At 44.7% G+C, this 15,302-nt stretch overlaps 1 protein-coding gene and 1 long non-coding RNA gene across 6 annotated transcripts in view; both read right to left on the bottom strand.

Annotated features, from left to right (window-relative positions):
• SESN2 (sestrin 2) overlaps window positions 1-15,302 on the bottom strand; it is a 54,895-nt gene that overhangs the window by 21,393 nt on the left and 18,200 nt on the right. Inside the window, exon 1 of one of the 5 annotated variants that reach the window (XM_053398646.1) lies at window positions 14,750-15,249. The exons of 2 other annotated variants lie outside the window; for them this stretch is intronic. In XM_053398646.1, the coding sequence (XP_053254621.1) occupies window positions 14,750-14,839 (90 nt within the window). In that variant the 5' untranslated portion in view covers window positions 14,840-15,249. Of the gene's footprint in view, window positions 1-14,262; window positions 14,510-14,749; window positions 15,250-15,302 lie in introns of those variants that run through there. 2 more of the 5 variants (XM_053398647.1, XM_053398650.1) reach the window with 2 other exon arrangements.
• Window positions 6,714-10,939, bottom strand: LOC128418684 (uncharacterized). The gene is made up of 2 exons (XR_008331743.1): window positions 10,247-10,939; window positions 6,714-7,032 (listed from the first exon to the last, which is right to left on the bottom strand). It is a non-coding gene; the product is annotated as an uncharacterized LOC128418684 (long non-coding RNA).

The following is a 15,302-nucleotide window of genomic DNA, read 5'->3' as shown; positions in this document are numbered from 1 at the left end:
CCTCTTGATCTGATTAATCTCATCCTCCAGCCTCCCACTGGCACAGCAGTTGAACCAAATGTCCCCACCTTCTCTGTTAAGACACAAAACCCATGCACAAATCCTACACAGTCTGTTCACTCAAGCCTGGCAACATTGACTTTATAAAATTCTAGAACATGGGCATAGCCAGGGGGGCTGGGGGCAGCTGCCCTCCCCCCAAATCAATAAAAATATATAATTAACTGAGGTTCTGTGCCCCCAACAAAAGGCCTGTCCCTCCAACAAAAATCCTGGCTACGCCCATGATCTAGAATGAATGCAGGTGAAAGGAGAAGAATCAACCTCAAAGAGGGCCTCCCAGTTCAGAAAATGATTACAGCAATGATCTACCTAGCAGGGTGGTAATAATAAGAAAAGAATCTGTAAATCACTTTATACAATTTTAACAAGTCACTTCTTAGTGCCTCCACTTCCTTGTCTGTTCTGCCAACCATCTCTCCCTCAATGCAAAGACTGTTTTTATCTCTTGTCTTTAAAGGAGTAGTTTAAGGCTTCCCCTTACCTTCTTGATTAAATGATTTTTGGTTAACCATTTAAAAACTCCACCAACCACTTTTTTTTACCCATCCCCATGCCTCCACTTCCTAATTTCCTTGTTTCATAGAATGATGGGGGCGAGAGTATGTTCAGTTGACATTTTACCGAGAAGCTGCCTCATCTTGACTTCCCCAAAATGATAAGCAAACCAAAATGCAGCTAGCCACACTTCTCCAAATTTCGCAATGCAGTTCTCCAACAATAAAAATGTGCATATTATTGGAAAATCTGCCTGAAAATGTAAATGTAAATAGCTCAGGATCGCAATACCTCAAGAACCACTTGTCTCCACATTAACCTACCTCGACCCTGAGATGATTCTCTGAGGTCCTTCTCAGTGTGCCTCCTCAATGAGAAGTCTGGAAGGTGGCAACATGAGAATAGGCCTTTTCTGCAGTGGCTCCCCTTTTGTGAATACTCTCCCCCCAGGGCACTTTCACTATATACCTTTAGGCGTCAGGTGAAAATGATCCTTGACAATCAAGCCTTTGACCGATTAACATCCAATCACCTTTTAAATATGTCGTGGGAGATTATTGGTTTGCTTTTTATTCTTATTTTTATTATGTATTTTGTGTCCTTTTATGTTGTATTTTTAGGTTGCAAACCACCCTGAGATCTACGGGTGATTAATTTGATTAATAAATAAATAATAAATATGAAACAACATTGCTTGCATAGATGTGTTCATTGGGAGAAACATAGCAGGCCACAGGTTGTCTATCTGGGGTCTACACCAGTTGGTACCAACTCTCTTAAGTTTTCAGACAACAGTCTTTTATCAAGCCTGCCTGGAAATCGAACCAGGGAACTTTTGCACGCAGAACATGTGTTCTGCTACAGTGCTCCGATTCCTCCACTGTAGCTACAGGGAACGGAAAAGCCTGCTCTTTGCCCTTTGCTAGATGTTTGACTCCCCACTCAACCCCACAGAAAACACACAGAACAGTATACTCAAGATGAAGCTGAATGTTGGAAGGTTCAGGACAGCTGAAACAAAGAACTTCTTCAGGCACTGCATAGACAAATTGTGGAACTCAGTCCCACAAGAGGTAATAATGGCGACCAACTTGGATGGTTTTAAAAGGGGATTAGACAAATTCATAGGAGTACAAGTTCATGGCTACTGGCTATGATGGCTATTGCTCTGTCTCCATGATCAGAGGCAGTAATGCATCTGAATACCAGCTGCTGGGAACACAGGAGGGGAAAGGGCTCTTGTACTCAGGTCCTGCTTGCGGTTTCTCACAGGCACCTTGTTGGACACTGTGAGAACAGGATGCTGGCCTTGGATCCAGCAGAACCATTCCTATTCTCCAAGATTCTTATTTGATAATTTGGCAGCAAGTTTAATGATCCAGTTCATATACTTTTTCGTGTTTGTATAGGGATTGTAATTTTAATACAAACTGTTGTGAACTTTTATGTGGTATTCTAATAAATGTATAAGGCAAAGAAGGGGGTGACCCAGGTACCGGATGTTACAGGTCCCTTATAGATGGAAGCACCTCAGAGTCTGAAACAAATATTTCAGGTGAAGCTGGAGAAAAGGCAATGCTGACTCTCCCGTCTAAAATTTAAAGCAAATCAAAGATTGTAACTGATCCCCATCACCAAAGTACACATGAGATACTACTATAAAGGCAGACAAAACTTCCATGCTTTTCCACAAATGCCCTGACCATCAACTGGTCCAAGGCTGTTCAATCTCAGGCACACCAAAACCCAGCTGAGATACCCGGCACATGCCAACATAGAAAGTGCATGATAAAGCATCTTGGAATGGTGGTTAGGTTTATTAAAACATGTCCTCCATAATAACTAAGGCTTATTAAAACTAATTAACTATAGCAACATCCTCCTCTGGCTACAATATCTCGACTGAAGTGGAGGGTGATTGTCTCAATTTGTCTGATCCCACAGGCAACGGTGCCATCAGGCGACCAGACACCTAAACTTGGCGGATTTCAGCCTGGGAAGTGGCTCCATTATCGCTCTGAAAGAGACGGTATCGGATACCCAAGTCACCCAACGAGAGCCAGCGTGCTGACTAGGTAGGGTGACTCCGCAGGAGATGAGACGCAACGCTTAGTCAGGAATTGGCAAGAGCATACTTGATAAGCAAGTCAGGAAAGGTTAAGCAAATTACAAGCCGTGCAACAAAACAAGGTTATTATAGCGTCATAAACTCAGGAGGCCAAAGAGGCTGCTCAGTCTGTTGGAGCCTATAGAACCAAAGCCAATCAGCTGAGACGGCTCTTTAGGTTGACCCAACATCCCCAGTTTTATTTTATTCTTTTGCCACCTTTCTATTAACCACCCGTCTCGCCTGACAATCCACAAGGTGGCTTTATCTTAAAATCCGATACCAAGCACTAAATAAATTAAACCTTAGCCACATAAACAACAGCAAAATTATCCACCAGACCAGCAGCAACTAATATAGATCCATGTCTGGTCTCTTACTGGTCTCAAGGTAAGCTGGAATAGCAGTCTTAGGCACCATTTTGGTCTAAGGGCAGTTTGTAAAAGGTGCTAAGAGTTGTTAGAGACCTTTATTCCTGCCACAGAACTTTAATTCCCAGGGCTCCCTTGGAAGGACTGCTGACAAGAGAGCCCTAGACCTGCTTCAGTGAGGGGGTAGATTCAGTGGGGCCTATGGAGAAGGGCTGGCTCAGAGGGCCTGGGTTCATCAACCCTAGCCAGCATGGATCAAGAGTCAGGGATGATGAGAGCTGTAGTTCAATCAGATCCGGAGAGCTACCCTTGCCATGGGTCAGTCTAGCTCAACATCGTCTACACCAGCTGTGGCTGATGGGAAGTTGTAGCCAACACATTCTGAAGGGCATCAAGTTGGCAAAGGCTTGTCTATGGGGACTGGCAGTGGATCTTCAGGTTTCCAGACGAGAGTCTTTCCCAGCCTTATTTGGGGATGCTGGAATCTGAACCCAGGAACTTTTGCATGAGACCATCCCAAATGAAGGACCATGTAAGTTGCACTTTGAAAGCCAGTGTGGTGTAGTGGTTAAGAGCGGTAGTCTCGTAATCTGGGGAACCAGGTTCGTGTCTCCGCTCCTCCACATGCAGCTGCTGGGTGACCTTGGGCTAATCAGGCTTCTTTGAAGTCTCTCAGCCCCACTCACCTCACAGAGTGTTTGTTGTGGGGGAGGAAGGGAAAGGAGAATGTGAGCCGCTTTGAGACTCCTTAGGGTAGTGATAAAGCGGGATATCAAATCCAAACTTTTCTTCTGATAATGATGGGTATTTTTTCCAAAAGAGCTTTCTACCTCTTTAAATATATGTAGCCCAGTTATTTTATTGACTGAAATATAAGAATTGAAATCCGTGCAGTTGAATACATTATTTCAGCTCCTGCACTATTGTTCCGTTTCCGAAGTGCAAGGCCGGCTGCTTTCTCTTATGCAGCCAAAATGGCACCACTCACTCACTAAAGGAAGCTTTCAGAAGGCTCAGGAGACTTGCCAAGGTTTACAGAAGCACAAAAAAATACCCTAAGTAACTAAGGGAGCATCCTTCCCCAAAAAGCTCAATAGGGGCTGAGGATGTTCAATGGCTAAAGAATGCTGACTGCCTTCTGGAGAAAGGGAAAAAAGAAAACCAGAAATTGAAGGTCTTGAAAGAAGGCAATGCTGGTTGGCTGGCACCATGAACAGAAGCACTTCACACTGCAACGTTTTGTTCCAGGTTCCATTTGTTCTATGCCTATTCATCATGAAGTGGGGCATTCTTGCTCAGAGCTGCACCCTCTGCTGGCATATAAAGGACTTGACTGCTGTCGCCTATGCCTTTATGTGGTGCTGCCCATGAAGATAGCACAAAAATTGCAACAGGTGCTGGTCAGTAATTTCACCAGTACTTACAATGGGTCCAGAAGCACTCTGGTCACGGGTTCAAGTTAGCGTTGGCCTATGAATCTCTCCTTGTTGACAGATAAGGGAATTACACAGGGTGACACAGCTAGGTGCTTCCAGTTTTGCATTTGGCTAGAAAAACAGGATATATAACATGGCAAGCGAGTAATCTGTGGGCCATTACAGACATAACATTCTTGGCTTGGTAAACAATGGCTTGGTAAGCAGAGAACCAGTGTTGGGCCTTCACATTCCTCCCTGGTGTGCCAGCTTCCACACTGTGACCCTCCAGTCTCTCTTTAAACCACAGATCCCCACTATCATGTCCAAGGTGGGAAATGCTCAATGTTGATTTCAGTAACCAGAATCTTAAACCCATAAGGTTTAAAATCCTGATGGGAGCTAAAGTCCAACATTGGGGGGCGGTGGATAGCTTCCCTACCCATGGCTTCTAAACTATTATTCTTACGTGCACATACTCATATGACCCCTGACATTTTTGCCCAATCTGTTGTTTCCAAACTGAAAAACTGTTCCAGCAAAAAGCTACTTTGTGATGTCACAGACATCAGGTCGATCAGACCTCTGTTCTGCCTGAAACTAGCACAACTTCCCACCCCCAGAGCTCAATCCTCAGACGACTGTACACATGACAACAGCGTCGTGAGTTTACTTTCCAGAAGAGAGGCTCTATTCCAAAATCCACATTTGGGCAATACCCCTATTAAGCTAATCAACGTGTTACAGAATGGCATGTACACATCAGAGCTCTCCAGAACGCCCCATCAGACCAGATGGAGGTTTCTTGGGAGTTGTCAAACAGGAATTAAGAGAAACCAGGCAGTTTGTATACAGTGGTACCTCAGGTTACAGATGCTTCAGGTTACAGATGCTTCAGGTTACGGACTCCGCTAACCCAGAAATAGTACCTCGGGTTAAGAACTTTTCTTCAGGATGAAAACAGAAATCGCGCAGCAGCAGCTAAAGTGGTACCTCAGGTTAAGAACAGTTTCAGGTTAAGAACGGACCTCCAGAAAGAATCAATTTCTTAACCTGAGGTACCACTGTACTGACATATGACGGGCCAATGCCAGATCCCAAGGAGAAAGCAGCAAGACTGGAGGTAAAGAAAAGGTTGCCAGACAGTGGGTAACTCCAAGCGACCAACTTGCTCTGACAAAGGTTGGGAGCAGAGTGAGGCCTTGTAAGCCTCTGTGTCTCCACACTTCCTCCTCCACAGCTTCCCTCCTGAGGCATTTCTGCACTGCCAGACTATTAATGTGCAGTGGGGGGCATCTTGTGTTTGAGTGTCCAGGCTCTGGCCCTATAGACCTATGGCACGCATGCCAGAGAGGGCACTCAGTGCTCTCTCTGTGGGCACACGTGCCATCGCCCCAGCAGGGCCATAGCTTCCATGCTGGGGGTGAGGGAGGAGGAGGAGAGGAGGGTTTGCGGAGGAGAGGAGGGTTTGCGCATGCCGTCCCAAGCCTGTGGCACCAGGGCCTAGCAAGCATCGAGGGGCTGAGCAGGCATTGACTTTTAATGCACCAGGGCCTCCTGCCAGCCTGTTTTTCCTACTCAGGAGTAAGACACCTTGAGTTCAGCAGGGCTTAACTCCCAGGTCATTTAGCATATAAAGATGGCAACCTAAGAAGGGGCTGCTGGGTTTACATGTTCACTGGGCTTTCCTGCAACAGCCAACAGAGAAATTCATTCCGTGGAGGCTGCGATCAAATGGCAGCTGAAGAAACAGCAAATAATAATAATAATAATAATAATAATAATAATAATAATAATATTATTATTATTATTATTTATACCCATCCCATCTGGCTGGGTTTATTTATATTTATTTGTATGTGCGCACGCAATCATTATTATCTCATATTAAAAATTGGGAGAGGGTGGCTCTTAGTACAGCCCTTCAGTGTATACTAGTGGCCAAAATCGTGGAACCTTCTGGTAAAAACGTATTTCCAAGGTTTGATGGCTCATAACACCACTTTGTTTTGGAGTAATACCAGTGCTTTTTTTCCTGTGGGGACGCATACTCCTAAACATTTTGTGAATTTAACGGGAGAAGAAATTCACTGGATTTATTTTCCCCGATTTGAACTGTATTTATTTTCCCCTGGTGGCGATTTTCTTGAATCAAAATGAGAGTACCCCTAAACATTTTTTAAGGAAAAAAAGCACTGAGTTATACCATAAAATTCTGTATCAATGGAAAAGATAATTTAATGAAGAATGTAATGCAATAACTTTTATGAAGGATTATTTATTACAACAGCAGTCATAAAGAAGAAACGTGAAACATACAGAAAAAATGAGATATACAGGTTAAATTGCCATGTTGGCACTTTGCGATAAATAAGTGGGTTTTGGGTTGCAGTTTGGGCCCTCGGTCTCTAAAAGGTTCACCATCACTGCTATAGGCCCTGGTGGTCTGGGAAGTTCCTCTGGCTGCTCCTGTCCAACAGCCTCAGGCACAATCGTCTCCCTATTTTCTGCAGTCAGTTCTGAGCCCTGAATTTGACCATCTGGTGCCCCTGTAGCCTCCAACTCCATATCAGTGTTAGATCTAAGGGCCAAGACATATACATTTAAGCTGCATCGTAATCATAACTGGTATGCTAGGTTAAAAAGGAATTCAAAAGAAGCCAAACTGGGTAGCTTTTCTTACAGACTGGAAGGAATGCTCCCTCAGAAAATAAGCATTTTGGTTGGCTTAATAAAGGTATTGCCGCTATGGACCAAAAGAGCTACTTTGACCTTGATAGTTTTTATGTAGGTTCTGGATTTGTACATCGAAGACATAGAACATCCCCTTCACCTGTTAGGATACGGAGACTAGGGACCAATTGTGGCTTTTTGCAGCATACAAAGGGATGATACTAATACAGGAATGAAGCAAAATAGGAAATTTCGAAGGTGCATTTGAAGCAGTTTGTTGAAGCCTGTCTGTTTTGAATTAGGGGACTGTTCTTTGGGGGACCACTCAATCAGTTTCTGCAAGTGCTGGGTTAATGCAATCTTGCAGACTATGTGATAATTCTCTCTTTACGTTAATAGATAGAGCGCAAAACTGCCTTATCCCTCCTTTGCAGAAACCAGCTCAGAGATCTCCCAACCTGAAATGTGATGGGCCTTAAAGAACTTTTTCAAGTGCATATTTTAAGTCCTCTCTTCTCTTTCTCTGCAGCACATTAGTATACAAGCAGTGAAAATGTGTTTACCTTGCAATGTATAAGTAGGGGTGAGCAAATACGTCAATTTAGGTTTCTCTCAGTTACTCATTTTCCATGATTAAACTCTGTTCTCCACATTTCCAAATCAGTATGTGATTATTATTTTTAAAGAGGGTCCCCATGAAAATTCATCAGCATCTTAGTGTGTACTTCTAATATACACATTTGCATAGCAATTTCTGCAAATACAATGCATTTTTGTATACTCTTTGCACTAACACACAATTTATTGTAGCATACACATTTTTAGATACATTAATTGGCTACTGAACACTGCACTGCAAAATTCAGAGACGTGCAAATGTCAAAAGATGGCTGTCTTCTTCGATTGTTGTTTCAGAAAGTGTGAATCAGGTATGCTCACCTCTAAATTTGAACCATCAGATTTCTCCTCCATCCCTACGTATAATTCAAAGGCTGCATTCAGACAGGTTTTTATTTCGTTCTCCCAACGTTCTTCTGGAAACCAAGCCTTATGAGGAACGGTTGAGGAGTTGGATATGTTTAACCTGGCTAAGAGGAGACTGAGAGGAGATATGATAGCCATCTTCAAATATCTGAAGGGCTGTCACATGGATAATGGAGCAAGCTTGTTTCCTCCTGCTCTGGAGGGTGGGACCCATACCAATGGATTCAAGTTACAAGTAAGTAGATTCCGACTAAATATCAAGAAGAACTTTCTGACAGTAAGAGCTGTTAAGATAGTGGAACAGAGTCCCCTGGGAGGTGGTGGATTCTCCTTCAATGGAGGTTTTTAAGCAGTGGTTGGCTGGCCATCTGTCATGGATGCTCTAGTTGAGATTCCTGCATTGCAGGGGATGGGACTGACTACCCCTAGCGTCCCTTCCAACTCTACAATTCTATGATACTTTATCAGATAATTCCCATGTGTTATGTGAGATTTCACACAAGCCACTTGTGGAATCCAGTGGAAACAATGCACTCATTTCAGTGCTATTTGCTTCCAGAAAAAAAATATGTTTGTAGCCCCACTAACCCAGAAAATGATATCGCTCTTTCCCATTATTTAAAATTTAGCGCAGCACAGAAGTACTGTATTTTTCTGTCTATAAGACGGCCCCAAGTATAAGACGCCCCCTATTTTGGGGGACTCAGATTTAAGAAAAAGGGGGATGTATCCATATATAAGACGCCCCCTAATTTTTGACATTATTTTTTTAGGGGGAAAGCCTCGTCTTATACATGGAAAAATATGGTATATTGTTCAAAAAGCCACAGTTCCATAATGCAACAGGTAATAGATTGTAAAAGGTACATTTAGAATCTGGGATAGAAGTGGTAATATTGTAAGGAAAAGTAATGCAATAATCCCCACATCTGAATGCGGAAATCAGGTCTGTAAATACTTCCCCAATTACCTCATGTATTCCATTTTCACATTTCCCCAACTGTTCAGTTCTACATTGTATCTGAGCTTTCACACGATGCAAAAGCCACTTCCAGAACTATGGAGGAATGTAGTGGAACATAGCACTCATTATTTGCAAACAGATTTTCCCCCGGAAGCAAACAACACGGAAGTCAGCACGAAATTTGCACTATATTTCACTACAGTTCCAGAAGTGGCTTTTAAGTCACGTCAAAGCTCAAATATAATGTTAAACTGAACAGTTAGGGAAAAGTTGTGAAAATTGAATTAACTGCCGTGAAGCCTCAGAATAACTTTTAGGCAACCAAACCAATCAGCTTTTGCAAGTGGAAAGAATTCTGCCTCTGCCCGCCCCCTCCTCTTTTTAAGGTCAATGATATTTCATAAATGACTAACACAGGTATTTGCAGGCCAAAAACAGGCTAATAAACATTTATGAGCGATTAACTTTTGTGAACTCGTTTGCAAGGCTGCAATAAATCTGTAACAGGCAACACGATCCTTAGAAGCAGCAGCTCTTGGATTGCAAAATCACCGGCTGAGATTGAACAGGCTCAAGCAGATAATCTTTCCGACTACCAATGCAGTTCTATGCATGAGTTCCTGGGTGTAACCACCACCAAACATAGTGGAACTCAGCTCCAAGAAAACAGTATGAACCCAAGTGCATACAGTAGTTAAACTATGGATGTAGCAATGACCGCCAACTTGAATGGTTTTAAAAGAGGATTAGGCAAATTCATAGAGGGCAAGTCTATTGATGTCCATGTTTGGGTGAAATGCTAAGCCAAACCCTTGTTTAGCATGAACATGCTAATTTCCAAGGAGAAGATGGCAGTTGTTCTGCTGCTCCCTGGTGTTTTTCTAGTATATTTATTTATTTTATTTCAAAAATTTATAAACTGCTTTATTGTTAAATAACCCTCAAAGCTATATACAAAAAGGAATAAAACAATGAAAGGTTAGTGTGGCAGCTAAACCAAAGTGTTGTCCAAACCTAGGCCCAAAATTTGTTTTCTGCTTACAGGCCATGGCGAATGAGAGACCTTAACCACAAGTCAGTAGCATTTTAAGATCCGCCCCCCAAGCCTTGCAGGAGGAATACTGCCACTACAGTCAGAGTACAATTTTTAAATTAAGAGTGTGAAGTACCTCACCCAATTCTGTTCATGCAAAGAGTTCGAAACTAGAGGTGTGGAAGCTGAGGCGCTTAAGACTACAATTCCCATCACCCTGACCTCCGCCCTCTCCGACTGGGGCTGATGGGAACTGTGAGTCCACCACATCTGGACTGGAATTCCTGATTCAAGAAGCTGAAGAACAGTTTGCCTTTATGTCGGGGAAGGTATCTGGAGGGTTGGATTTCTCCCTTTCTCTCTTTTCCAAGAGAGAACTGTTTTCTCCTCAAATAAGTTTTTTTGCCAACTGCCTTCCTTAGTTACAATGAGTTACATCTGTCTGTTTTGGTTTCTCTCAGTTTCTAAAGTTTTCCAATCTTAAGTTCAGCTCTCCACATTGGCACATCAGTTTAAAAATAATGCTAAAAAGTGGGATATTGTTCAGTAAGTGCCCACCATTGCTAATTCTCAAACCTGAAAAATAAAAGTCCACTTAAACAGACAGGAAAATGATGCAGCCATAACAAACGGAATCAAAAAGACTCCTGTAATTAACAAAAGGTTACTTTTGTACTCCTCCAGATCCACTGCCCTCCATTGTGTGAAGGTCTCCGGCTTCCTCAAGACTCCACCCTTGCTACCATGCTGCCCCTTCTGCATAAAGATAAGGTAAAGGGACCCCTGACTGTTAGGTCCAGTTGCGGACGACTCTGGAGTTGTGTGCTCATCTCGCTTTACTGGCTGAGGGAGCCAACGTTTGTCCGCAGACAGTTTTTCTGGGTCATGTGGCCAGCATGAGTAACTCGCTTCTGGCGAAACCAGAGCAGCGCACGGAAACGCCATTTACCTTCCTGCCGGAGCGGTACCTATTTATCTACTTGCACTTTTAAGTGCTTTCAAACTGCTAGGTTGGCAGGAGCTGGGACCGAACAACGGGAGCTCACCCCATAGTGGGGATTCGAACTGCCAACCTTCCGATCGGCAAGCCCTTGGCTCAGTGGTTTAGACCACAGCGCCACCCACCACCTTCTGCATAGAATAGAACAATTCTGCACTGCCACTACTCTTCTTTCAAACACCTCCCTAAAGTCCTAGTTCCCATGCCCTACTATAACTCAGTCTGTCACTAGTACACCTAAGCTGGGACAGTAGCAAGCTGCCTTATGCCGAGTCAGAATATTGAGTCCATCTTGCTCAGTACTGCCTACACCAACTGGCAGCAACCCTCCAGAGTTTCAGGCAGGAATCTCTCCCAGCACTTCTTGGAGCTGTTGGGGATTGAACCTGGAATCTTCTGCATGCAAAGCAGATATTCTGTCACTAAGCTACAGACCTTTCCCACGTGCAACAGAAACAACCACATATCGTTTCCCTGTTTATCCCGGCCCCGGCTTCCTCTAATGTTCAATCTATGTCAGATTTTTGATTACGAACTCCTTGGGGCAGTGACCTGGCCTCTTTTCACGATGTAAAAGTGGCATGCACCCTGATGGTAATATATTAAACTACCATCAACAATCCCTTTCCTTGTGCAGTTCAATACATGCCCAGGCATACAGGGAAATTAAAGAGGACCATCACTAAAGCGGTGCATAAATAATTGCAGATGCTCCCAATTCACAGTGTAGTTCCACATTTAAAATCTTAGCAAGTCTGGGTCCACTATACCTTCCATAGCATCTACTCTATTTATATGATTTACTAGGGGCTGTCAACCTCACTCATTCTGCTTGCCAAACCCTTTGCCGCCTCCCCTTTCCCCTGTAACTGGCCAACCCCTCCTCCCTTCATCCATCCCCTTTCCTATCCCTTCACAGCTCACTCAAATCTCTCCTCCCCTCATTGCTCCCCAAGCCCCAACTCACAGCAGCTGCCCCACCCTCTTGTAAAGGAAAGGGGAGGCACTTCAGAAAACCTCCATTAAGCAACTTGCCTGGGCCACCTGCCACTCACATTGCTTTCTAATTCACCTGTCTTCCATTCTGAAATCATGCTGGAATTGGTGTGGCCACCTATTGGTGGCCATGTGAAATGCAGCATGACAACAGCCTTACATTTTCATGTATCTAGGAAGATATTCCACAACTCATCCAAAGTGATCTTGGGGCATGACACAACTTAACATACATAGAGAAAATAAGATCACAATTAAAAATCACAAATCCATCTATTAAATATTACATGCATTACATAGACAGCACAGGCACACAACCAATTCAAAAGGCTCGGTAGGAAGACTATTTCTGTATTTACTTCACTATAGACAAAATTAGAATAGGCATTTCTCCAAGCTGGGATGAAAACAGGGCCTTCCCAGTGGTGACACCAGTGTCATGAAATTCCTTTCTCAGAGGCATTTGTGTCAAGTCAGTTTAATTCTTACTTATTAAATCATAGTGAACCTTTTGGTAAACATTTCAATAGGCATTTCAGAGCCTGATCTGAGTGTTTGTTTTTTTAACTAAGTGACTGATCAAGTGATGGAAAAAATGAATTAAGAGACTGTTTTCAGTTTCTTTGTTTACTTTGTATAATTTTAGCTGTTTTGACTAGTGTAGAAAAGAAGTGTTTGCTTTGTTGTAAGCCTCAAAAGTTCTATGCCATACAGAGCCTAGGGAGGGGTGCTGTGGGCCAGAAGGGGTGGGCAGGGACCACCTCTGGTCCATGGGCCAGTAGTTCTCCATGCCTGCTCTACGGAAAGACACTGGTAAGACAGAAATAAAATCAACAAACAAATTAAAACCAAGGGATTTTTAAAGCTATTCACACTTCCTGCTCCAAATCTAACAGTGGCTGTTGTCCACCTGAGGAGAAGCAACTGAGGAGCTGCTGCTCTTCCAGCCAAGGAGTGCCCATGCAAGGGGTGCATGGAAGCGAAGACCCTTGGCTTGTGTCTTGAGCTGCATGATCCAGGGAGGGGCTTCAGCGCAAGCCTCTGTTGCTCTTCACTGCAGGGAAGAGAGATTTAAAGAGCCCTTTGCTCCATCCCAGTGGGCCAACAGGCAAAGCCAATATTGGCTCTGTCTTCAGCGCTTGCAAAACTCAAAATATGGCCTGTCAATTTGGGCTTTATGGTGTCCAAAGAAACTTCACAATCCTGATGGGAAGGGTGGGGTTGCGAGGGGAGGGAGAAATGCAGCAAAGCCAGCAGGAGATATTCACCACTCCATTAAAATTATACACCGGATTAACCCTTTGTAAACCATCACCACTGCCCTGTGGTATCAATACACACTGACAAATATTTTGAGATCCAAACTGACCCATAACTATACACTAAAGCAGCGGGGCCAGGAAATCCATAATTTAAAAACCTTATAGCAATTTAAAAACCTTAAAGCAATTTAAAAACTCTCTGGCAGCTAAAACAATCTGAAGAAAGGATGCAGTGTGATTTTCCACCCCATTGCAGTGCTGAGCTGGGTATAATTGGAGGGTGTCCAGGGGACCCAAATTTTTTTTTGGGGGGGTGGCGGCTAAAGTGCAATAAGTCGCATTTTCTGGAGTGGGTCAATCTATGGGTTGCGAAAGGGGCAAGGATACAACCTTTCTTCTTGAAAAAGTTATCAGTGTTTGCTTAGCTAATCCTGGAGATAGAAGTTATCTATGCAGAAATCCTGCAGTTAAGCTGGCCCCCTTCCGCCCTCGGCAGTGTGGGGCACACAGTGTGGGGCATGCCCGTACATGTGTGCTTGACCACCAGAAGAAACAAGTCAAAACGGGAACTTATTGCCTCCCTCTAATGAACATCATGCAAGAGGGAGCCCTTGACCCACACAAGCCGATAACCCAGAGCAAGGCTGCGGCAATCCTAACCCCTGTTTACACATGGAACTTAAATAAAAACAGCGTCATTTATTTGCTCCAAAAGTCCCCCAGTTAGGAGAAGAGTGGGCGCTCTAGTGCACACCGGTAAGTTACCTGGGAGTCAGGCCCGGGTAGCCAGGACTGCGGGGTAAGGTCTATTTAACCATTTAGGGGGCCGAATGATTGGGGGGCGAGGAGGCCATCCTAACGGACCAACACACCAAAGTAAAAGGTTCGCAACCGCTTACCATTTTGCAGTTTTCAGAAGGGGGGAAGGCACATCCCCGCTTGCGCCGACGGCTCACTCTCCCAGCCCGTTTGATCATTAATCTCACTTAAGTGGCCTCCGGTACAGTACAGCAGCCACGCTCTCACCCCAGATTTGAGAGAGTGTGTTTTTCAAGACCCCAAGCCTCCGTGTGCTTGTTTGTGTCTCTACGGCTGATGCAACTAGGTTCTAATGTATCCTGTTCGGAGGATCATCATAACAACCACCTTTTACGCAACTCTGCAGCAGCAACTGGAGCGCCCCCTCCTCCTCGCTCCCCCCCTCCCAATCCCCCTAAAATGGCAAAGAACCGGTGCGCGGGGAGGGGAAATAAACGAACACCGACGCCGCATAAAGTTAGCCAGGGTTACAGTTGAAAGGCAAATGGTAACCCTCCCCCCAAAATACCCCAAGAGGGAGAGGGAGAGGGAGAGGGAGAAAGGCACGCGTCTCCCTCGTTTCCTTACCTCTTTACTCCTCAAAGTTCCGAGGCTCTTGCAGGGTAAATAGCCCTGGACTCCGGGGGCGTCGCAACTCTCGGAGTCTGCGACCATCATGGTGCCGTGTAGCGCTGGGGAGCCGCGCGGGGCACGCACACCAGAATAAAGCGCGATCGCTGTCCGCTAGCCTTTCCTCCAAAGTTGGGAAGAGTTTGAAAAAGCAATTCTTGAGAGAGGGGGAGGGAGGTGGTGCAAATTCTTAAGAAAGAGAGAGGGAGGAATAAAGTGCAAAGAGGCAAGAGCGGGCAGGCTCTCCCCCTCTCCTCCCGGGCGCGTCAAGTGTCACAGGGAGGCTGAGCGCCCCTCCTTCTCCGCGAGGCTTCTGCGACAGAACGTCCAAAACTGGCGGAGTTCTAGAACGTCCCGGTGCACCGGGGTTCCAGAACGCTCAAGAGGCTCGCGAAGCGCCCGACTGAAAACTCTCCTCCAAGTAATCGCTCTCAAGAGCACTGGGGGAGGGAGGGAAGCCCCGCCCCCGAACAGCTGCTTTACTGAAGGGGAGGGAAAAGAGGCGTCGACG

The sequence above is a fragment of the Podarcis raffonei genome, chromosome 8 (assembly GCF_027172205.1).
Source record: "Podarcis raffonei isolate rPodRaf1 chromosome 8, rPodRaf1.pri, whole genome shotgun sequence".
NCBI classification, from domain to species: Eukaryota; Metazoa; Chordata; class Lepidosauria; order Squamata; family Lacertidae; genus Podarcis; species Podarcis raffonei.
Note: the sequence above shows the minus strand (reverse complement) of the source record. Positions and strands in the feature narration are given on the sequence as shown.